Source organism: Equus asinus, chromosome 6, assembly GCF_041296235.1.
Source record: "Equus asinus isolate D_3611 breed Donkey chromosome 6, EquAss-T2T_v2, whole genome shotgun sequence".
NCBI lineage: Eukaryota > Metazoa > Chordata > Mammalia > Perissodactyla > Equidae > Equus > Equus asinus.
In genome coordinates this window covers 79,372,474-79,397,797 of record NC_091795.1, presented here as the reverse complement: position 1 = coordinate 79,397,797, position 25,324 = coordinate 79,372,474, and the positions used below count along the sequence as shown (strand labels likewise).

At 40.5% G+C, this 25,324-nt stretch overlaps 1 protein-coding gene and 1 long non-coding RNA gene across 6 annotated transcripts in view; one reads left to right on the top strand and one right to left on the bottom strand.

Moving 5' to 3' along the window:
* BABAM2 (BRISC and BRCA1 A complex member 2) overlaps positions 1-25,324 on the top strand; it is a 516,257-nt gene that overhangs the window by 413,259 nt on the left and 77,674 nt on the right. For 4 of the 5 annotated variants that reach the window (XM_070512370.1, XM_044772149.2, XM_014850400.3 and 1 more), the window contains 3 exons: positions 12,819-12,918; positions 15,948-16,018; positions 18,847-18,929. In XM_070512370.1, coding sequence (XP_070368471.1) covers positions 12,819-12,918; positions 15,948-16,018; positions 18,847-18,929 — 254 coding nt within the window. Of the gene's footprint in view, positions 1-12,818; positions 12,919-15,947; positions 16,019-18,846; positions 18,930-22,235; positions 22,337-25,324 lie in introns of all 5 variants that reach the window. The other variant, XR_011504120.1, reaches the window with a different exon arrangement.
* Positions 1-25,324, bottom strand: part of LOC139045549 (uncharacterized) — a 69,181-nt gene that overhangs the window by 28,669 nt on the left and 15,188 nt on the right. The window contains exon 2 of the long non-coding RNA XR_011504121.1: positions 6,436-6,554. This is a non-coding gene — a long non-coding RNA (uncharacterized lncRNA). The remainder of the gene's footprint in view (positions 1-6,435; positions 6,555-25,324) is intronic.

Sequence of the window (25,324 nt, the reverse complement as noted above, 5' to 3'; positions counted from 1 at the left end):
AGGCCCTTGTTTACGGCCATGGCTGTTTTGAATCATCTATTTTAGAGAATTTGATAAAAATAGTATTTAACCAATGGATATTTTTTAAAATAAAAGATACAGGTAAATAAATTATGATATTCAGAAATAGGCTCCCAGTTTTGCACAGATGGATATTAATAGAACTGAACTCCTACTTTCTCCATTAGTAAGCAAACAAGTTATTTAGTAAGATAAAATGTTTTTTAAATGACAAGAATCTACTGAATACATGTTATTTTTGTTAAAATTCTGACTCTGCTTATGGCCTCCTCAATCCCTCACCTCTTTGAATTCCCAGCTGTTCTTTTTCTTTCTTCCTTCCTCCCTTCCTCACTCCCTCCCTCCTTTCCCTCCTTCCTTCCTTCCTTTTTAGTGAGGAATATTGGCCCTGAGCTAACATCTGTTTCCTGTCTTCCTCTTTTTTACTTGAGGAAGATTGTCACTGAGCTAACATATGTGCCAGTCTTCCTCTATTTTGTACAGGGGATGCCGCCACAGCATGGCCCAATGAGCAGTGTGCGAGTCTGCGTCTGGGATCCGAACCCATGAGCCCTGGGCCACCAAAGTGGAGTGCACAAACCTAATCACTACACCACTGGGCTGGCGCCCCCAGATGTCCTTTTACATCACCTTTTCCTCAATTCCCTCTCCCCAGCATGCTCCAGAAAGTGGCTCCTCCTGCTTTCCAGGTGGCTTTTGGAGCATGCTGCTGGAGGGGTGGTGGTTCTGTGGAGGGGACATTTCCTGGGGCAGTAGCTGGCACCTCAACTGCAGCAGTGGAATGTGGAGTAAGGGGGTGCTTCTAAGCAAGCATCTGCCTGCCGTCCCCACTTCCTTCATTATCCACTGCCTTAACTTTATCGTACTCTCTGTCCTGTTGGGCAGCCGTGGTGATGTGGTAGGGAGGAGGAGCTGGAAAAGGGGCATCTGAAATGACATGAATGATTTGGCTTTTAAGGTGGAGCTGGGGCCAGGCTGAATGTTGCCAAAAGTGGAAGACCAGCAATTTCACCTATTAGCTGAGAAGGTCTTTAACTCCTAAGGATAGAAGACTTCTCCTTCTGTAGGTTTGATGCAGGGATTCTCATGCTGGGCAGGGAGCAGTTGAAAAATCTATCCTTTTAGTCCATATCAGAACCAACTGCTGGGTTTTGTTTTTCGTTTATTTAAAATTACACATTTCTCCACCCTGAGATTCTAATATACTACCCTAGAACAGGGACAGGAGACCCCTCCCTTCCCTTCCCTTCTACCCCTTCCCTTCTCCCCAGGAGACTCTCTGGAGGGATAACACGTTACTTAGGTGCGCTGAAAGAGATGAAGGTGGAAAATCACTGCCTAATGGCTTGTCTCCTGGCTGTTTATTTATGCTACAGATGATGTTCGAGAACAGGCTAATTTCCAACATTAACCAAAATGGCCTGTGAATCATGCCAATCACATGTCATATTCCATGTGAATCAAACCAAAACAACAACAAAAAAAACCTTACCTTCATATTATGAAGTTTAGTTTACCAAGTTAGTCACAAAAGATAAAATCACTGCATTAAAAGTGCTCAACCTCTAAATGGTGTTTTCATTTATGATGAATATTAGCCAGCTGTTGTTAAACATTAACTATAACATGTATAGGCTGAGGACATGCAATAGTGACTTCCAGACATTTTGAAATTGTAGCACTTAGTGTTGTCCCTAAGTAGTTTATATGTTGGACACATGTTTTTAGTTTAAAAAAAAGGAAAACCACTTCAACTTTTCACAAGCCCTTTTGTGATAACTACAGACATCATGAGTGTCAAAGGGCCAGACACGGGAATTGCTGCCAGTAAGCTAAACGTTTCTTGTAAATTTCTGCAAATGAATTCAGTCTAAACTTTCTATGGCTTACTAAAATTTGGGGTGCTTTGTACTTCAGTCTGTGGTACCTGGAGTGATTGTCCCTCTTGTGATGGCAGAAGCACGGCTACATAATGCTTAAGACGCTGCTTTAGGCCTCTGCTGACAACTCTGAGCTGTCACAAAACTTTGAAGGTGTGGCCCTCGCACCATCAAGAGCCAACATCCCATCCTAAGTACAGGCCTAGCCTAAGGTTAACAGTAAGACCAACATTTTGTTGCTTCATTTTCCTATTAAGCTCTGGGTTGCTGATTGAAGCAGAATTCCAATGCATTGACACACCGCCACATTGTTAACACGATAGGGAGGATTTGATTATGGGAGAACAAGTCCAAAAACTGTAAATTGAAAAAAAAAAAAATTGGGGGCCTTGCTTCTCAAGGCAGCTCTTGTGGTTACATTCCTTTATTTGATGTGGTTCCCTCCTTCTCTTGTGCCAAACGGTGCAATGTGGAAAAGTGATGAACTTGCAAAAAAGCGCGAGGGAGGGGCCAGGGGGAGATAGGGAGTGCACTGTTTAGTAACAAGAGAAAGAAAACAGAGCTTAGGGATCAAAGACAAAAGTACCTGTTTCTCCAAGCAGGAAGAAGAAAGAAATGCAGGATTCCTTTCCCCATGCTTGAGCCCCAGCTGACGCCTTTTAGGCCAACCCAGGCCCAGCACAGTAGACAGGAGGCCGCAAGCTGCTCAAAGAGAAGAGCAGCAGCTTGAGGAAGTCAAGGCTGAGTGCCGTGGGTTACCAAGAACAGCAGGGTTAACCAGGGAGGGCCCCAGGGAAGAGGGGTGGAGAACAAAGGCTGCCTTCCATCATCAGATTATGGGACTGAACACGTTTTAACACCAGCCAACCTTGGAGGCAAGTCCTAAGACAGCATTGGAATCTACGGGAGGAAGAATGTTTCCATGCAGGAACAGGATTTTATTTATTTACAATTTTCAGGCTGGGGAGCTTTTCTATGTATGGTTTGTGACTACCCAAAGTGACATTTTCTGAGTTTTAAAATTATCTCTTTTTGCACTGTGAAAAGAGCATATATGATTCATCTTAATATTTCTGAGGATCAGTCACCAACTAACAGCTAGTATTTTAGGTGGGAGGAAGGCTTTTGTAGGCAGCTTTTTCACCTAGCATAGAAGTAAAAAGCACCAGAATATTCCTCAAGCTTCATTCGAAATCATAGAAATAGCTCTCTCTTGCACAGTTCCAATCCAGTATCATGAGAACTCCCACAGTCCACAAATTGCCTAGTGTTCACCTCATCCTTGCCTGAAAAAAGGCTAATGCTTGTGGTTTACCTGCTGATCAAATATAGTTTCTTAGAGGTTTAATCAAAGAAAGGGCCTGCTTTTCACTTTTGCTAACCTAATCTAGGTCTTCTTGCCTATATTTCTTCTTAGATGTTTTTCCTGCCTTCAGCATCTGTAGAACTGCCAAGTGATCCTATAATCCTAGATCAGAGTCAGCAAACTGCAGCCCACTGGGCAAATCTGGCCTGCAGCCTGCTCTATGGCCTGTGAGCGACTAATGATTTTTACATTTTTTAAATGGTTACAAAAACATTTAAAGAATAATTTGTGACTCGTAAAAAATTATATGAAATTTGCATTTCAGCATCCATAAATAAAATTTTATTGAAACACAGCCATGCTCGTTCCTTTACACATTGTCTGTGGCTGCTTTCATACTGTAGCATCAGAGTTGCGTAGTTGCCACAGAGAGACCTGGCTGCAAAGCTGACGCTGTTTACTACCTGGCCCCTTACCAAAAAGGTTTGCTGACCCCTGTCCTAGACCCTTAAAATCTTCCTTTCACATTGACTATTTCAGAAAAGATGTATACATTTACTGACTTTTAATGTTCATTTTGGAAATTTGACTCCCGTATCTTTCCCTATATTCATCCGACTTTAATACCACAAGTATTTATTGAGTGCCTACCAAGAACTTGGCATTATTCTTGTTTCTGGTGTAATAGCAGTAAACAAAACAGACAAAGATCTCCATTCTGGAAGAGTTTATATTCTAGTGAAGGGTGGGCGGGTGAGACAGTGAACAGGTACAATATGGAGAATGTCTTATGGCGATATATGCCATAAAAAAGTAAAACAAAGAAGAGGGGATACCGAGGATGGAGGTGGGTTGTTTTAAATAGGTTGTTCAGGAAGCCTTACTGAGAAGGTGACATTTGAGTAAGACCTGGAGCAGGTGAGGAAGCAAGCCCTGCAGATGGCTGGGAAGAAAGTTCGGGCAGAGGGAATAGCAGAAGAACTGGGGCAGTGCCCTGAGGCAGTCCCAGTTTATCCATGGAGGCAATAATCCAGATGAGAAGTTGTGGTAGGTTGGACTGGGCTGCTTGAATGCAGAATGTGAGAGAGAAGAGTCAAGAATGACTGAGAGTTTGGGTCTGAGGAACCAATAGGTTGGAGCTGCCATTGACTGAAATGGGATGAGTGAGGAGCAGTAGGTTTTGCAGGCAGGATTTGCTTGTAAGCAGGTTAGGTCTGAGGTGCATTTTAGACATCCACGTGGAGGTGTTGAGTAGGCACTTGGCTGTATGAGTCTTGAGTTAAGCAAAAGTCTGAGCTAGAGTATAAATTTAGAAGTTGCCAGTGTAAAAGAGATATGTTAAGCAATGAGACTGGCTGAGATTCAGTCTCATACCCCAGACTTTTCTTTATCTCCAGGACATCTCTCCTTCTGTGACTAAACAGAACTTTTTTAACCTCTAATTTTGTTTACCACCCAGTTCACCATTGGCATGCATCAGGATCTACCATCATATCTTCTTACTCCCTCTCCAGGCAGATGCCCTTTTATCAGTAGATATCCTGAGCAGCCTGAAGTGTGAAATATGCTTTTCTCATTGGGGCAAAAGCTGCTCAGTGTGGTGCAGGACCCACGGTCTGCCGTCCGCAGAGTTCCTAGCCTTTGATCCAGTGCCCTGCCTTGTTGAGTAGTATCTGTGTCCTCCTTACTTCCAGCCCCAGTCTTGATATGACTACTCCCTTGCCTTGCCTTCTGTAACTACACTTCATTTTGCCCGTGTATACACTTAGTGGTAATCACTTCTTTTCTAGTTGTGTTTCCATAAATATCTTATCTCCCATACAACATGTCTATATTTTCTTCACCTTCCTCTGGTCCACAGTGCCTTTCAAATAGTCAGTGACCTAATGCCTCAGGGATGGGAGGCAAATTTGCTTTTACCGCACTATTCCCCATTCCCAGTCCCTGTTGTGCATCCTGAGAGTGGGCTACAAAGCAGTAGTTTGAGGACCATTTGCACTCACTAGGGAACCTGTTAAAATGGAAATTCCCAGGTCCCATCTCAGACCTGCTGAACCTAATAGATCAGCTTATCTGGGGTGAGGGCTGGGTAACAGGTTCCCCAGATTATTCTTAAACAATCATGAAAAACACTAGTTCAGAGAGAAGATGACAATCTCAGTTTTACTGTTTCCGGTCTTAAGACCTTGGAAAGTCATCCATCACAAGCCTCAGGCTTCTCATCTCTACAGTGACCATATTAACATTTGCTACCTACTTTGTAAAGCTGTTATAAAAAAACAAATGAGGAGCACTTTGGAAACAAATTGTAAAGTGCTACGTACGGGCCCTGGCTAATCTCATCTTCTGGTGTCTTTTCATTTTCATGTGTGTGCAAGCCGAGTACCAGCTACCTACAGATTAGCTCTTTGAGCACAGAGACCAGTAACATGTGCATGAGATTGCCTAATGTTGTTTATGTGCCTGAGCCTTTAGTAAATGCCTGTAAACAGGAACCAGGTGGATACCCTTCTCTGCCCTGGTCAGGCAGAGGGATTTTTTTCTAATTCTCCACAGCTTCCTTTGACCATCATTCAAACCTGTGTGCAATGAGGAGGAAAGAGTTATAAAAATGCTTATGGATTTAGTCTAGGGTAACTATTGTATGCATTGATTCTTTTTCCCAGCTTTATTGAAGTATAATTGACAAGTAAAATTGTAAGATATTTAAAGTGTACAACATGATGATTTGATATATGTATGTATTGATTTTTTTTTCAGTAAATGTTCTCAAGGTAATTCATAGGAAAAATAACCTCTACTTGAATAATAGAGCAGTAAAACCATTCACTGGAGCCTCAAAGTTATAAATTTATACAAACACAGTAAATTCACTCATTCCTGATGACTGGTATTTTAAAAGCGTTCTTAAAGAAATTGTGATGGAATCAGCTGTAGGTAATAGGCCAGGAATCAAGATGCAACAAGAGGAAAAAAGCTTTTCTCTCCCTTAGCCTGTTCATGTCTTGCGTGGCCGGGCATCATTGTAAGTAGTTCATACCAGATCTTAATAGAACATCTGCTGAGTTCATTGTTGTTTTGGGGGGGGTGTACTTAAGTGCTTTTCCACATGCCAACAAAATCCTGATGGTGGACATGTGTTAAGATTACTGTCCCTTAAAGGCTTTTTTGAGCTGTTAACTTGGTTAGCATTCATGTCATATTGTGTTTGCAATTAAATATTCCCACCTTTTGCATTTCTTTAAATGTAAAGTTTCCTTGCTTGCATTCCACTTCCTTTCTGCTGGAAAGTGTCTATCAAGTTCTCTGGCCCTCAGAGTTCTTCCAGGTTTCCAGGGGTTCATTGCCTGGAATGAAAAAGGCCCTGATCACTTCAGTTCAGGTACCTAGAATTTGATAAATGTTCCTGGAGACAGCCTCAGGGTCTCGGCCAGCCCAGGCACCTCCCTGAAACACCCAAGCATGAAGGAGCCCAGTGACTCTGACATGTGTGGAACCAGTTGGCAGGTCCGCACATAGGGATTCAGAAGTCACAAAAGTGATAATTGAAGACCTGAGAGTGGGGTATATTTAGGTCAGAGAGACCTAGATTTAGATGCCTCTCTGCCATTTACCACCTTTGTGACCTTAGAGAGGTTATGTCACTTATCTAAGCTCCAGTCTTCTCATCTGTAAAATGGGATAACACCTCTCGTGTAGATTGGTGTGAAGGAGAGACGATATTGTGAAGAAAAAGCACTTAGCTTAGTGTCTGATACATAGTGCTTCATAAATGGAGCTATTAGTCACTATTCCATTCTGTTGAGAATTCATTTTATCAACTAAATCCCTCATATTGCCTTTTAAACTTGCTTCATGCGTACTGTGCCTAAGCAAAGAACAGCTGATTCAAATTGTCCATGTAGAATGCCTTCACATTTTTAACTTACTCTATTTCATAATTCCATACCTTCTAAGTAATTTAACTTAGCAATTTCAGCTTCCTTAGAGTTTGCTCCAGGGGAACGTTTTCCGAGTGTTTAATCGTATTTATTGTTGTCTCAGAATATTTCCATTTTCTTATGTCCCTCTAAAAATGGGAAACAAGAAATGGCATACAGTGCTCTAACAAAGGCCTGATTTATGCTGTGAAATATGTTTAGTGGAAATATTAGATCAGTCACAAATGTAATATGGCCAGGGCGACATTGATGCTTCAGTGACCTCTCATCCAGTGTGACTCCGCAAACTTTCTCCTACTTCTGAACTGGTCATTCTCATCTTTTATTTTCTTCTCCTGTTACACTCATTGAGATTTTCCCACATCAAATTACACACTGATTTTGTTTAACTGAGGGATCGAGAGACTCTTGAGATGGCTCAAAGTTGAGTCTGTAAACTGGTGAGACAAGGCTGACAACAGTTCTAGAAAATGCTTTACTAGGAAAAAGAAAATTCAGTTAGAAAAAAAAAAAGAGTCTCTCCTTAATGTAGTATTTGTGTATGTCTGGGTTTTCAGAACCTATGTATGACTTTTCTTTTTTCCTACCAAGTTGCCTTGTTGTGACATATGATATCTTAAGAAAAAGTGAGACGACAGGGTAATGAATTTTATGGATAAAAGCTTTTTTGAGGATAATTTCAGTCACTTATACCACTGTTTGAGTATATAGGGGGATTAGAGTTTTAAAAATTTCACACCATCTTTCTATGAAAGAATTTCTGGTGAAAAAGAACATAATGTTTGCAACCTTTTCTGCAACTTCCTTGCTGGGTAATCTTGGACAAGTTACTTAGACTCTTAGAACTTTAGTTTCCTCATCTGTAAATTAGGCTTATTAGGTCTAGTGGGCAGGGTGGTTGTGAGGTTTAAAGATAATGAAATGCCTAGTAGAGTGCCTAGCAAAAGTGGATACTCGATAAATTACAGTGACTTTTGTTTTATTGTAATGGCTCTCCTGGCAGGGCACCAGGAAGTGTACTCTGACATTACAGAGTGCCCCAGATTCCTGAGGTCTCTAGCATTCCTCTACCTTGAAGAGAATTAACAGTGGTACCCTAGTCGCGTATTCAGAATGGGAAATTCAGGTCCTGAAACAGAGTTAGGTATACAGTTAGAGATGGTTGAATTGAATTGAAAGCTCATCTTTCCTTAGGATTTCTTTTAGCTTGGGAGCTAGAGGCAGCTTGTGTCCCTCTACCATCCTGGAAGTTCCCCATTTCCATGCTTCAACCTCCAACACTGCCCTGAATTATACTGTGGAGGAGGCAACCAGGTCAACTTCCTCTCCCTCAGATCCCAATTCAGAGGCAAAGCAGAACACTAAGACTGATCCAAGTGTCTCTGACAGCACGTTGACATGACCCTTGGACATAGAACACCCAAGCAAGAGGCATTCTAGCATAATAAAGTCTCTTGGAGTGCTTGATGCTATTTTAAGATCAGTGTAACTCTAATTGTTACTTTAACTCTTGAGAGAGGGATCTTTTTGAGAGTAGTGTTATCCCCACAGCACTGATGAGAAAGTTGAATAGAACCAAAGAGAACAAACTTGGCAGAAGCAAGAATTATAATTGAAAATCACTGGCCCTTCTGCTTTTCTCCAGTGCCAAATCATGTTTTGCTTATTTTATTTGGCCAGTAAGGCAAAACCCTACACGGGGAGTTGCTGTTCCGTAATGGGTTAAAATCAAAACCCCATTGTCCCAAGTCAGGCTTTCAGACAGGCTGACTCCCTGCATTTTTCCATGTCAAAAGGCTCAAAAATATTTCCTTTGTGCTGTTGCACTATAGCCAAGTCAAGTCTTCAATATTAAAGACCCTCCGAGTATTTGCAGACAGAGCAAAGTTCACTAAGGGCTCTGTTAGTTTTATTTGCATGGAAGATAATACTATTAATACGTTTAACATAGACATGTCTTATATTGGACTTTTAGAGCCAATGAGGCGGATCCGGAAATGCTTTTCTGGCTACCTTTTGGTCTGTTTACATTGTTGGAAAGGTTTCTCAAACTCTGGCCTTGTCCTTCTTATTTATGTTCACAGATTCCGTTTCAGTTCTAAGTATTATCAGCCAATTTCGTGTTTCATTTCAGTCCATAAAGAGATAGAAAGTCCTTTCTCATCGAAACAGCCCTTTTCATTCCTTTCTCCTCCCAAGTTCAGCCTGAGACCCTGCTGCACCAACTTACTTTTTCTCCCCTTTTACTCCTGCTTTCTCACTCTGTGGCTCTAGAGATCAGAAGAATCAACTGCAGGTGGTCCCTTTCATCTCCTCCTCACCCCCTCCCCCACCCCACCTCAGTCACTTAGTTGGTTAGTCAGGCCCTGCCTTCTCTCCAGCCAGCCCCGGGTTCCTGGGAATAGCTCAGTGAGCCCCAGAATCTCTGCACAGCGTGAGTGTTCTGTTCTACATGCTCAGCCCAATATTTTTTGATTCATGAATATTAAATAATTAGAGATCACAAGGCCTTACCTCCATCCTGCACTCTTTAAAAACATAATAGCTCTTTTATTTCATGGCACTTGACTTTGTTTATTCAACATGATCAGGGCAGCATTCAGGCTACAGCAAGCCTGTTAAATATTTACCCAATTGGCGGGTATTTATACATAAATCAGCAGCATTATCAGTATGTGACTCTGGAAGTCAGGTTCAGTATCAGCACAAGCTAAGAAACTACTGAGTTAAATAAAGGGTGCAACAAGTATCTTTTTAAAAATAAACTGTCATTTAAAACTATTCTTCATAGTATCGGAAGTGCTTCGCACCTTGAGGCTTAGCCTGCACAGCTAACTAAGTCATTCACAATTAGACATGACAGAGTGATTGGTCCCTCACATCCAAGATCCAGTGAATCCGATTGTTTGATGGTTGGAGTGGGAGAGTACTGAGGTATGAGCAAAATTTAGGGAAATGCTTGCTCTGTTGCTGTGTGGAAAATTACAAAGGAAGGTGAGCTGTACATCACAGTGCCTGCTTCAGTGCTGATCTGAGTGCTTCTAGAAGCCCTCTAACCATCATTGGAATCCTGACACAGCTTCATGGTAGCAGACTCGCTGTTTCTTCCCATCCCTGTAGCCCTTTCAAGATTAAAAAACACTGCTCTCGGGGAGCCACATAATTCAGCAGTAACAGCATAGACTCTGGTGACAGGCAGACCTGAATGCAGATCTTGGCTTTGCCGTATTCTGGTTGTGTGAACCCAAGCAGATTTCTTCTGCTCTCTGAGCCTTGATTTCTTCAACTGTAAAATTACTGTGAGAATTCTCATTGAATTGTGGGGAGGATTAAATTAGATAATGGGAAAGCACCTAGCAACAATTGTTGGTTCTTGATAATCACAGAAGCAGAGCACAGAGAGGCGGGCCTGGCAGCAAAGCAGCCAGTCTTTGGATTTCTTCACACCTCCGCTTCTGTCCTCCATCATAGGTCATTTTTGCTTAATGGCTATATTTCAGAACCCGAGAGAATTTCAAGTTTAGAGCATTACCCACAGACTATTTTATTCCTTGTGTTAAATTTAATGAATGATTTAGAACTTATCCTGTAATGTTTTATACAGGCCAAAGCCTATTACAATAATTTCCAGGGAACTGTCCAAATTATTTTATTTTTTGGAGTTTTATTAGGCTAAGGTTTATCTCTCGAAGTAAGCTGTGAGAAGACTGGATCTTGGTCCTCTCTGTGCTATACAGATATTTCACCAATAACTACAGGATATAAATATTGGATTTATTTTTCTTGTACTATAGAATTTTCTTCATAATCAGTTTTCCATCCTAATGGAACCATTAGAACCTTTCCAGTTAGATGTATGCCTTCTGTTTACTTTTGCATACAAAAGAGGGGACAAAAAGCCACCTTCCAGTTCACAAGACGTCATAGGAATTTTCCTACCCTCCTTCAGAGTTTAGGCTAAACCTAATCCGATGTCTACTCTGAAAGCTGCAAACGGAAATGATGTTCTTGCTGACGCTGTGCAGTTGCAGCGTGCAGATGATTCATTAATGTCACACTTAGTCAAGTGCTGTCTTATAGTTTTCTCAGTTGTCACAGTTGTTGTGCTTTTTAGGTATCCTCCGAGTAGAAAACATCTACAGAGAATATTTCCACTCCATATCAGCTTCCTCACATCACCTGGGATTTTATTTGTTTTTTCGGATTTTTCATTCTCATAAATAAATAAAAACATAATATTCATTTTACCAGAAAAATTAATTTCAGAAATCTGTAGTCAATAGGGATCCAGGCTGACTCTGGAGTCTTTTCAGTGATATATATATATATTGTTCCCTGTATCACAAACTACAGACTGAGTCTGTCTGCTCTAAACTGTTTGGGAATGATAAAACTGCTTCAACCTTGTAACTGTGGGGACTTGGATAATGAAAAATCACAGCATTAAGGGATTTTAGAGGTCTTTTTACTTCCCGTAATATTTCAGAGAGGCTTTAAGGGGCTTACAGAAATCTATACATTAAAATAAAATTCAAATAAGAAAATTAGGACGAAAGGAAAGTGAGAGTAGGAAAGAAGATGAAATCAAGATTAAGGATGATATACGAAATGCATGCTGTAAGGTTCTGAACAATTTCTTTTAATAATCGTATGCTGGTTAATTTAAACTGGAAAAGAAATCTCCATGAAAGTTCTGGAAACTATTTCTGGATCAATATTGTGTCTTAGTGCTTAGATTGATGATTTTTGACTGTATCTTCTTGTTTAGATGAATTGAATATCAATGTCTGCTTGGACTAGTTGCAGACTTCCTACCCATGTTGGCCCATAGACATAGGACCAGGTAGCACAGTATTTCAGAAAGTGTTTGATTTAGTTGCCACCATTTAAAAATTGAGAGATTAAATAATCTAGATTCTGGCTTTACTTGAAAAATTAGGATCCCGTAAGACCAAGCTTGCATTCCTACACGTCAGAGATCAGCTAGAGCTGAGCAGTGGAGACCCCTTCCCACTGTGCATAGAATCTCCAGTTCATTAGAGTCCCCACTCGGTTCCCTCCACGTCTCTACGTCGCCTGCTTGGGCCGGGTAGACCGTGGAGTTTACAAGCCCTGCCCTAGACCACCTGCCTCACACTGAAAATGAGGAAACTAAAGCCCAAGGAGGTAGCAAAGCTGGTTAGCTGAGAACTGGGCCCCTCAGTACACCATTACAGTGTTGCATCAATTCAGTTTAGTTCAGTTAAGGTGTTTAATGAAGGACTTATCTTTGCCCAGCACTGAATTGGGCGTAATGAATAGTATAAAAGTCTGCTTCAACAATAGGTGCAACCCATTAATGTTGGTAAGACGTTTACCTGTGCCAATCAAAATTTGCTAATTTGTACTGTTGCATGATAGGATCATTAGTTGTTATTAATCATTGGTTGTTAGTCGTGTGTGACATGAACATGCTGATTTAATATTTTAGTCATGTATAGCGTGAACGTGCTGGTTTTAAAATGGATTAAAATATAGAAATGTAATCATAAGTGAAGCCCATATTTCCAGCACCATCAGTTCTGGCAATTGGTGGGCAGACTGATAAGAGAAGCCAAGTCTATTTGAGGTATCACTTCTTAAGTTCCTGGAGCCCTAAGAGAAGTGTTCATTGTACTCTTGTCCTTTCAGTGCACTTGGAGGCTCCTCAGCCCTTCATATCCCAGCTTTTCCAGGAGGAGGATGTCTCATTGATTACGTTCCTCAAGTATGCCACCTGCTCACCAACAAGGTAAAAGCAAGCCCCCTGACTCCCCAACCTTGTGAGACTCCTTCCTCCAGTACAGCACGTACCCAGCATCATCGTGCAGGCGCCATTCTCTGCGCCCCATCTTCTTGGTTTCAACCTCCATCTAACAGCAACCTTTCCTACTTTGAATTACAGTTCATCATTTCTCTATTTCTTTGCCCTCCTTCTTCCTTTCCTAAGGATTCTGACCTCCTCTTCCAGTCTTATCTTCATCTCTTAAATGTAGATCTACTCTTTCTTGAATTTCCTTTGTGCCCTAAGCTTTTGATAGATCTTGCACCTTCTTACGGTTTTAAATTTTTGAGCTCCTTCATTTCCCAAGTATCTGGCGTGTGTGAGCGTGTGTGTGTGTGTATGTTTGCCACTAGTTAATATCAGGGTAATTCTATAGAGCTGCCTTCATCTTTTTCTGCTTTTCTGTACCTCACTTTTTAATAGTCAGTTCTTGATTCTCCCTGTCATGTCTTAGCAGTTTGCCAGAGTCCTGCTCCTAGGGGCAAGATTTCCAGGTCAGCTGGTCGTATAGTCAGGCACATCAGATTCTCTGAAGCTTTCTCTTAGCTGCATTAATGAGCCATTACATTGGCAAGTAGCTGAGTTTACATTAATGGTTGTTGTCAGTTCTAAAAAGTATAAGAATGTACTTGTTAATGTCTAACCAGTGTATTTAGCTGAAAATTGGTGATATTAATCCACAAGCAATACTGACTTTCTTTCCTCTCCCACATGGACTGACTCAGTTTGCTTAATTCCCAAAGTGCTGTTTTCTTAGCCCCTATTGACTTGTTCACATTGGTTTGGAAAATAAATCTTTTGTCTCTTTCATTCAAAAGATAGCTCATCTCTCTATAGAAAATATTTTAAAAGTACAATAGTATTTCAAAGGCTTCAGTATTATTTTTTAAATGTCAGAGAAACTAAAATCTGGCAATTCTGCAGTCTGTGGGCTTGGCACAGATTCTGGGGCATTTAACTCTCGTGGAGTGGTTGCTTCTCATTGGACCAAATTCCCCAGCCTCTGTCCTCCTACAAAACTGGTCAGAGAACATAATTCTTATTTACATTGTGGGACTTTGCACTGCCTTCAAATCTGTGTCCCAGTATTTTAGAGAAAAATGCAAATATGATCTTCCAGAACTGAGAAGAAAAGGCTTTTTTAAAGCTCTCCAATTGAGATTAATTTCTAGTCATACATTTTCATCAAAAAAATTGTAATACTGTTTTCCCAGAAATACAAGAATCAGTTTTTCTTATCTGGTTCCCTTTCATTAATTTTACTTGTCTTTTAAAATTGCTGTTCTTCTGCTCGCTACAAACGAGGACAGAATGGGCTGCTTTTAGAAACAATCTCTTCAAATGAATTTCCATAATTACATTGGAATCTATCTTTATAGCCAGTTTTGTTGTGGGTTTCTGTTAAAATGATTTTCTGTTTTTAAAATCAAGTATACAGAACTGTTTTCATCCCCTTTTTAAACAAAACCACTTAAGCAAACTTATCATCTGTTTTTCTTTTCCCAAAATAACATTTCTGATCCTGCATTAAGCCTGCAAAGTAAGAACTGTTTTTATAAATCAACATAAACCCCTATTATATAAATAGAATTGTTTTGCTTTTAAAGCGACCAGCATGGCTATCAGTACCAATTGTGTCAAGGTTATTTCAAGCTCTTTATCTCAAGTTTTTGTTAGCCATGGAAACTCATTGTGGCTGCAGCCAATATAAACAATTTTGGGGGGTCCCTTTCTCCTGCTGTTTCTTTCAGCCATTATGAGGACATTATAAGAAATGTATTTTTGTATTAGAAGCTCATGGGTAAATGACTAACTTTCAGATGCTTAGCTTAATGAGTTCACAGGTTTTTTTTTTTTAATAGAAACTCATTTGGTGATAACAAGGAAATATAAAAAGGTAAAATAAAATCTCCTATTGTAACACTCCTTATTCTGAATATTAGGAATTTGAAAAGAAAGAATTGAGCATTATTGTGGCTTTTCAATAGTAGTTGTAGCTCAGAATAACCTAATAGCCCCATTTGATGAGAGGGAGCTCTTCTTTACAGAGAATTTTAGCTGATAAATGCAAAAGGAATGATAGAATTCAGAAATCACCATTTTTCAGACCCTAATGAAATAACTGATTCAGACAAGGATCTCTAACAGATACTAAAACCATTAGGGAAAGGTTGAGGGGAACTAGACTTTCAGGTGCTTCAAGGGGTACAGCCGTGGATTACTCACTATCGCAAAGGGGAAACATCACTTACAATGGTGTGGTCTGCTGTCATCACCTTAACCAACCATCAAACCCCGTATCACCTATGAAGTTTTCTTGCCAAAAATATTTAACCTGAATTTAATCACTCCTGTAGCTCTAACTTTCAATTTATAGGAAATACAGAGGGTAGAGGAAAAAGGAAGGAAACAACCAGAGAATCTAGAATGCAGAACACTCTCTGAGCAACCAGCCCAATCTCTTTGAAAAGTCCATATCATGTATGTGTGTGCGGCACACACATAGGCACATGTACACACACCCAGGAGGTACTATTATTCTAGAGTAAAAGACTTTCTAGATTAAATGCCTGATCCCTGATTATACCCTGTTTTTCTAAAAAATGTTTTGGGGACAGTTGGGAAATTTTGAAAATAGGGTACTAGGTAAATTCAAAGAATGATTGCTAAAATTGTTGGGTATGATGATGGTATTGTGGTTATGTAGGAAAATGTCTTGTTTTTTGGAGATGCATGGTGAAGTATTTAGGGTGAACTGTCATGATGTCTCTAATTTCCTTTTAAATGCTTCAGCAAGATTGATGGATAGGTTGATAGGTGGGTGGATGGCTGGATGAAGCAACGAGGCAAAACATTCACAGTTGTTGAATTTAGGTGGAGGGAGTATGGGTGTTCATTTTACTATTCTTTCTACTTCTCTGAATCTTTGAAATTTTTCATAGTAAAGCATTTAAAAATTTCCTACTCCACTTTTCAGCTTTGGGTTTCTATTCCAGGTGCAGTATGTGATTCAAGGATATCACAAAAGAAGAGAGTATATTGCTGCTTTCCTCAGTCACTTTGGCACGTAAGTTCTTTTTTGTTTAAACCATATATCAACAGTGCCCTCACTTCCTGATGACCCTAATGTGAGGGCTTGATTAAGAAAACAGCACTTAGTTCTTACATATGATACGTTTTCAATGCCATTTTGATTCTTTTGGGTATGTTGCTTACACTAAAGCTCCCAGGAAAACATTTTTTTAGCATTCTTTAGCAGATAGCAGAATCCGATTCTTCCCTGGTGCAGCCGCATGAGTAGCCTCACACATAGCAGTAACAATGGTAGCAATCCCTGCTTGTTGTAGAGAGCTTTACAGTTTGCACGGTGCATTCACCTCCATCGTGTCACAATAGCCGTGAGGTGAACCAGGCGGGCATTATTGACACATTGTACTGAAGAAAGCCCTGAACAGAGAAGTTCACTAACCCCATTGACGTCGTATATCTAGAAGAGAGCGCGCCAGAGTGGGAACCCCGGTTCTCAGGAGTCAGGTCTCCTCACAGGACTCCCACTCCAGACAGTGCCACACAGATTTGGGAAGGAAATCAAGCATTAGACACCAAAGCGATGACTCACACTTGGGATCGGGAGCTGGAAGAAGGCACCGAGAAGGAAAAGGAAGTGTGTAACTGCAGTGACAGGGCAGGCTCTGCGCCTGCTGCTGTCCCTGGGCGTTCACCCCTTCCCTCAGGTTGCCAGTGGCTCTGCTGCTCTGCAGCTCTGTTTCCTGAAATGATGTCGGAGGTGTTATCAAGCATCTGCTCTGGGCTTAGCTCAGTGGGAGAGGGAATGCATTTCCCTTACAGTCTTCTTTCGAAGGTAGAGCATTCTACCCCTTTGGGGAACTAAGCCCTGAGGAGTTTAGTGGTCTGGTTATATCCCACCTTATTCCAGAAAAAGTTTATAAATATATAAACATGCATACAGCAACACAAAATTAAAATTTTAAATAAGTAAATGAAAAAATTAGGGCAAAAGGAAAGTGGGTATAGAAAGGAAAAGGTGAAATTAAAAATAAGATTGGCCATTCCCTGGGATATAACTTTACAAACTGTAGATAATTGTAAGCAAAATTTCTGAGCCCTCAAAACAATTTCAAGAAATTTTCATATTATCCATAGTCTAAACAGTATGACCGCCTCTTACAGGAGTCTTTAATACTTAAGATTTTTTTCATCTTTGTTTATGAACATTTTAAGAAAGTACTTATGATACAAACAGTGGTTAATATATGACACCGTTAGTCTTCTAACTTTTGAGTAAGATTATCTTTAGTATATATAATTGAAAACGAAGAGGCTAGCACAGTGACTCCAAAGTAGGGTGCACGCACCCCAGCGGTGTGTGCCTCACATCACTTCATTGGCATACAAGGAAAATATGAAAATTGCATTCACATTTGTTTTTAAATTTAATTCTTTTTTAGTGTACATTTTTTGTGTATGTTTTCTTATGCATGTAATGCGGTAATATAGCACAGTCACGCACCGCTGAACGACAGGGATACATTCTGAGAAGTGCATCGCTAGGCAGCTTTGTTGTGCAAACAAAACAGAGTGTACTTACACAAACCTAGATGGTATAGCCTACTGCACATCTGGGCCATATGGTACTGATCTTATGGGACGACTGACATGTGTGCAGTCTGTCTTTGACTGAAACATCGTTAGGCAGCACATGACTATAATACCTTATGCAACCACTAAATTATATACAAGCACTATATCACTGTACTATATACATAATTGAAAAGGATTCTGTGCTTGTTTTTGCTTATGGGACGCAGGATCTAAAAAGTTTGGATGTCACTATTGTAACATTGAGTTAATTATAAATCATGAAAAGAAGTAGAAACTGATGAATAAAATTGTTGACTTAAATCAGAAGATCTGAATAATGTACCAGTAGTCTTTGAGCAAATCACTCAGCCTTTGGTGTCTTAGTTCCTTTACCTTTACAATGGGTGCAACTATTCCTCCCTACTTAAACTGGGAGGCTGTCAGTGCTAACCGTCTGATTGCCCTGACTCAGCTAGGGAGAAGGCATCCTTAAGGATAGCAAACGCCTCCCTGTGTGAAGGAGAGAGAACATTATTCCTGTCCGCAGTGTGAGGTTAGTTATTGTCACATTATGGTGACATCCTAAAAGTACTCAGCTCTTGAGGGAAATGGGGAAAGTGAACCAACCAGAATTCTGCCCAGGCCCTTCAGCCTTAGGAGCTGTTCTCCCTTGACACATGAGGTGTGCATCTGCCATCTGAATCCAGCATCCACCCAACTAACATTGCTACTTTGTCTTGAGCCCAGTGAGGAGGACAGAGGGGCACAAGTGAAAGGATTCCAAGTACTTAGGAAGAAAATAATATATAATCCTAACCTTAGTCATATTGTCATTGCTCCTTACTGTTTAGTGCCTAAGTGAAAGTGAGACGTAACAATCACTGTACAGACAGTAGTGTCATTGCTGACCTGATTTCTTAATTTGTCCTTTTACTCCTAACTAGTAACTAATATTTACATAGCATTTTATGGTTTATATTATTTTTCACAACCCGTATTGAAGTTTGAAAATATTGTTATATTTGTTTTACAGATGAGGAAACTGAGGCTCCAAAGGTTAAGTGATTTGCTTGAGGTCGTAGTAGATAGTAAATGGCAAAACTGTAACTTAAACCCCTCAATGCTGTCATTCCAAATTCCGTGTCCTTCCTGTGGTAACACTCACTCACCTTAGATGCCTCTTGGATACAATAACTCTGACTTTTGGAATATATTCTTTACTTGGCTCCATTTCTTTTATACCTTATTTTTATGAGGATTTTTTGTTTGTGTGTGTATGTTTTTATTACCTAGAGGTGTCGTGGAATATGATGCAGAAGGCTTTACAAAACTCACTCTGCTGCTGATGTGGAAAGATTTTTGTTTTCTTGTACACAGTGAGTAGACTTTTGCTATTAGCATGTCAGCATACATTTGAAAATGTACTAAACCACATGTAATAATGAGTATGAGAGCCTTTAGTGTCCTGACTTGGTTCCTTTTACTTTAGTACATTTACTGCATGGTCTTACCTCTATCTCTAGACCAGTGTTCTTGACCAGGTGTCATTTGCCCCTCTGCAGTTGTTTGGCAATGTCTGGAGATGTTTTTGATTGTCATGATTGGGCAGGGCGGTGTCGAGAGGGTTGTTGTTGCTACTGGCATTTAGTGGATAGAGCTCAGGGATGTTGTTAAACATCCTACAATGCACAGGACAGCCCCCCACAACAAAAAACTTGAGTGCAAAATGTCAATAGTGCTGAATTTAAGAAGCCCTAACTTAGGCAGATTTCTATTTCTCAAAGCTTCTTTCCAATATCATAACTTTCAGGATTACTCAGAACATACTTGCTTTGATCATTTGGGTATCATCCTTATTAAGTGACAAGACTACAACTTTGAAAATATATAGTATATATTGCAAAGGTGAGACAATATTTTTATGTATTCCTAACATCACTTTTCAGTTTTATTCCACATTGTAGGCATATTTAAATGTTTGTTGTGTTAATCTGTCAGTCAGTAAACTTTGGTCCAGCTTTCTCCTAATAGATAATTTAGAGTCTCTTTTGTTTATTTCTTTGTTATATAAGAACCACTGACCCATGGTGCCAGATTCAAGTTGCAAGTCAACCAAGACCTTTATTCTTTAGTCATTTGGTATGTAAAATGCCGGTCTTCAAACCGAAGGCAAAGAAGTTCCAGCTCTCCCTAGTCGAGTTACAGAAAAGCAGTGGATTTAGATTGACTTCACTCAGTAGATAGAACTACCCTAGACCTTAATAAACTATTTCTTCCTGAATAGAATAGAGGAATAGTTTAACTTTGGCCCTATTTAGCCAAGCTACCCAGTAGTGTAAAGATATTGACTTGGGGGGATTTTTCTTCCCCAGCAGATTGACCTTCTTGGTTGTGATTTGCTTAGACTAAAATAGTTCTTAAATTCATTTGTCTTACCTGATTTCACACCAACAGACAGTAAAGGAAGAAACCCAAAAATGTCTATAGAGGCAGAGCGAAGAAAGCCTGTAATTCAGACTTTACCGTGGTATAATCCACATGGAGAGAACTGGGAGTTGCCTGTGCTTTTAAGGAGTTGGTTCTCCCTGCCCTTTAGGTGTTTCCCAACGAAAACCACCTTGTCGTGCAGTGCTTCATACTGAGCTCTGCTGTATAGCTAGTCATTAATTGGCACCATCCTTTCAAATGCACCTGAAAAATGGAAGCATATCTCTTTGTATTAATTATGTGTACAGATAAACAGAGAATTGGAGAGGTAAAGTTTTTATTCTTGGGTCTGCCTCCAACTAATCACATGACCTTGTTCAAATCACTAGGAAAAGCCTCCGTCTGCTTTAGTTCCCTCATGCGTACACTGGGGATCTGGTTGTTAAGTCCTCTGGAGACGTCAGCATATGGAGCTTAACCTGTTATACGGGGCCAGGTAGAAGAGCAAGCCTTACGATCAAGGCCTCCTGGCAATTCCTCTTTGCTCACCATCTTCTATGGGCTTACTGGTACTTCTAGCCTCCACTTTTGATTCTGACTTTATGTGTCGCTGTTTTGGTTTTCCATTCTGAGTCTTAACTCCTTTGTGAGATCTCACTTCCTATTTGCCACATCCAATTTGCCCCACAATCTTGATCCTAGTGATTCTGTTTCTAGCCTGGTACCCAGCCCCAGATCCTGATTACATCCTTGGTTTGTCCCTCATGACTGTGGACAGTTGCCTGTGTGGTAGCAACAGTCAGAGGCCTCTCAGAGTGGCTGTGGGAGAAGGACACAGGAGAAAGGACACATAGAAGGACAATTGCAAACATTAAGTTAGATAAATGCTTCAACTAGTTTCTTCATCCCAAAGTGGCATGATATCTCAGCTCTTTCCTCAAAATTACTTTGGTCTCCTAGCCATGGTTCTGCTTTCAAAAAACTTGGTGTCAGATATAAGGGAAGAAAGATTTTCTTGGCATTGTTCTTTCTAACCTGTTTTCCATATGCAACTCAAGAATCACTATTCTGTTGGTGGCTAGCAAGAGTGACGTGCAAGGATGGAAGAGCATTCACCTCTCCACTCCTGCCAGCTCTCTGTCAATGCATTCAGTGTTATAGCAATTCTTGTTCCTTTGGAAAGTCTATTCTCCAAGAAATATCTTCTCCATGGTACCATATGTCCAATATTTCTTGCAGCTCCCTCTCCACTTTCCTATCTTAGCTTTTCCTAAGTTCAAGTCATATTTTCACTTAGTTTTGATTACCTTCTTCAGAAACTTAGAGCCCCCAGACACTCATTAGAACAGCTACAGGGACTTTGGGATTCATTTAATTACTTTTTCCAAAGTGTTTCCTCAGGCTATTATTCCTTTCCTCCCCAGGCTACTCTGTCTCCTTGTCTCTTAGCATCACTACCTACACTCTTGGCTCTTTGGCAGATAAGACCTGTCAGTGAATCAAGGGACTGGATGCGTTTCCTGCTCCGTCAGCTCACAGCCTGTCTTTAAATAAATAATTTCCACCCTTTTGCTTCTTTCTTATGTCTAAAATGTAGGACTTGCTACATCAGAGTGAGCTTGGTTAGATAATATGTTTTATTCAGTCATGCAGTTATGCATCTGACACTTACCTTCCTTTGGAAGCATCTGCTTGTTCGGCTACAATGCCCATGGGACCACTTGTTCTCTTTTTTCTTTCCATGAAGATAGGGAGGTGAATGTTGGGTGGCAGAGACTTAATGATAGAAGATTGCTATGAATTATTCTGAGATCTCAAGAACATGAAAAAAAGAAGGAAGTGCCTAGAGATGGAGCCAGTCTTCTGTGACTGGCTCCACTACTCCATGGAGATTGAAGACCTGGCAAGACACCAGTAACATCCCTGCTCTCCCCCCTGGCTCTGTTCTGCCAAGGCCCAGGAATATGGCTGTCTGTAGGGCAGATGCTGGTAATAATTCTAAGCATTTTGGACGCTAGAGGAAAGAGGCACTCCTCTCTTGAAGCAGACAGCTCTGACCTCAGACTTTGCCAGAGCATGCGGAAGCAAGAATGCCTTAGAGGAAAATATTGTGCATATTCTGGGATCTCTCAGGAGACACTACAACTTCCTGGCATTCTGGCAGTTGCAGGAGTGGGGACTGTGGCCATGGGGTTTTTTCATCCATTTATTCCTCCTTTCCTTTCTTCATTCACCCATTATCAATGTATCACAAGACTGGGGACCACAGCAGGATCAGAGACTTGCTCCCATCCAGAAGCTGTTTTCAGGAACGTTTCCTGGCCATCACCTAAGAATGATTAATAGTGGCTGACAGGTAATTCCATATTTTCCAAGCTGTTTTTACCTCTGGAGGTGGACATTATCTTTAAGTTAGCAGTTTTTCAGAGTGCTGGGTGACAAGAGAACCAGATAGCAAGGTACAGTAACACAGAACAAAAGTAACCACTGGGGAAAACATCAGCTGTTTTTCATGGGGCCCAGTCAGCTGCACTGTGTGTAGATCCAAGTAGAGTAGAGTAGATCCAAGAGGAGGCAACTGCCTAAGGTAGCAGGGTTGCTGTCTGGAAGGGGAGGGTATTGGGATCTGTGACTTCAAGGCAAGGGAGAGAATCTGTGATTGTACAAGAAACTTTCCTTTCCCATTGCCTGTAAATCCTTGGTAAATGACCCTTTGTGTCATCCAGCTTGGACCATAGGCCATATCTCCCTGGCAAAATACTTGTTAGACCAAATGTAACCATTTTGGCTGTTCCATTTCATTTTTTTCTCTTCTCTGCCCCTAACCCAATCAGTTTAACCCAATTCAACTGAGTTCTGAGTTTCCTGAGAACCTACTAAATGCTCGGTACTATGGTAGGTCCCAGGGGATATAAGTAAATAACTCAGGCTTGACCTTAAGACACATAGAGTCTAGCATAAGGTTGGCAACTTACAGCCGATGGGCCAAATCCCACCCTCAGCTTCTTTTTATATGGCCCTTGAGGTAAAAATGGTTTTTATGGTTTTAAAAGGTTGTTAGGGGGAAAAAAAAAAAAAAAAAAAGGAATAGACAACAGAGATGGTAAAGCCTAACATATTTACTCTTTGACCCTTTACAAAAAAGTTTGCCAACCCCTGGTCTAGTTGATGAGAAAGGAGATCAGATAAAGCTGAAGTATGGGGGCTGGCCCAGTGGCACAGTGGTTAAGTTCATGCATTCCACTTCAGTGGCCCGGAGTTAACCAGTTTGGGTCCTGGGTGCAGACCTACACACTGCTTGTCAAGCCATGCTGTGGCGGCATCCCACATATAAAGTAGAGAAAGTAGAGAAAGATGGACAGGGGCGTTAGCTCAGGGCCAATCTTCCTCAGCAAAAAAAGAGGAGGATTGGTGGCAGATGTTAGCTCAGGGCTAATCTTGCTCAAAAAAGAAAAAGCTGAAGTAGAATGGTAAGCATTTTTTAAAACAAATATTTTGTGAACTTACCTACTATATGCAAGGCACAAAGTGATGTATGACCAAGAGAGAACTTCATATGTTATTTATGTAAGAGAGAGATGTAGAAAAAGAGAGAGAGAGAGACTCTCCCTAATGGAATCTAATGAGAGAAATAGACAATAAAGAAGTAAACTAACAAATAAATAAATTTCAAATGGTGACAGATACCATAATGGAACAAAGTAGAGCTCTATGAAAGAGACTAAGAGGGAGCTTTTGTTAGGATGGTCAGGGAAGACTTCTTGTAGGAAGTGACATTTCAGCTGAGACCTTAATGAGCAGCCATTCAGAAAGTCAAGGGTGGAGATTCCAAGGAAAGAAGTCAGCTTGTACAAAGAGCTTCAAAAGGCAGCAAAGAGCTTTGCTTGAGCCACTGTGGCTCAGTAAGCACAGGAAGCGAGGACAGAGTCATGTAAGATGAGGTTAGAAGGAAAGTCAGGGCCAGATCAGCTGGTGCCTCATAGGCCATTTGTATCAGTTATGATTAAGTAGTAATGAACACTTGAAAAACAATGGTTTAAGCAAGATAGAAGTTTATTTCTCTGTCATGTATAGGAAGTCTAAAGGTAGGCAGTCCAGAGCTGGAATAACAGATCCAAAGGTCACAAAGTACCCAGGTTCCTTCCAGCTTTATACTCAACCCTCCATCGGGTATGGCCTTCTTGCTCACAGTTCAAGAAAACTGTTGGAACTCCAGCCATCACATCCACAATCCATGCAACAGAATAGAAAAAAAAGTTGGAAGGGTACAATCCTTCCTATTTACTAAAGCTTCCAAGAAGTCTCATGTACCACTTCCAGTTACATCTCATTCTTCCAGAATGTATTCATATTGCCTCAGCATGTGAGCTAGGGCAGGCTGGGAAATGTAGTTTTTTAGCTGGGGCAGCAAAAGTCCAACTGAAATTTGGAGTTCTTTTGACTCCAATGAGAAAGAAAGAATGGATTTTTTGTAAGCAACTGCTAGTCTCTGCCAGACCAAGGCAAGGAGTTTGGATTTTTATCTAGGTCAAGATCCCATCAGGAAACAGCATATCACACGGTAACTAGGGGAGAATTCAATGGAAGGACTGTATTCAACCATGTAGACAGAGTTAAAGAAAATAAAAGGGGATGCTTAGCAGTAGCAGGGAGTCGTTACCTAGGCCTGCATGGCCAATAGGAGAGCATGGTTACCAGAAGCTTAGACAGAGCTATAGCTGTAGCTGTAAACAAAGTTTCCTAAGAGGAGCTGGGGAGGGCCTTTGGTAGACGAATGTAGCTTCTGCTAACCTGTAGCTGTGCATAAAGGGCTATGTCTCCTTTCAGTTTTATTGGTTTTGTTGTTAGGTACATGTACATTTTTAATTGTTATATCTTCCTGATGTATTGACCCTTTTATCACTGTGGAATGTCTCTCTTTGTCTCTAGTGATATTTCTTGTCTTAAAGTCTGTTTTATCTGACGTTAATATACTCATCCCAGCTCTCTCTTATGTTTAATATTGGCTTGGTATATCTTTTTCCATCCCACTGCCTTCACCCCTTTTTTTTTTTGTCTTTAAATCTAAAGTGTGCCTCATGCAGGCAGCATATGGTTAAGTTCTGCTTTTGTATACATTTTAACAGTCTCTGCTATTTTATTGGAGAATTTAATTCATTGACATTTAATATAATTATTGGTATGGTTGGATTTGAGTCTGCCATTTTGATAATTTTTTTCTCAAAGAAAAAATTCCTTCTTTGTTCCTCCTTCACTGCCTTATTTTGTGTTAAACAGATGTTTTTAGTGTACCATTTTAATTCTTCTGTTGATTTTTTTACCTACTTTTTCTGAATTGTTTTCT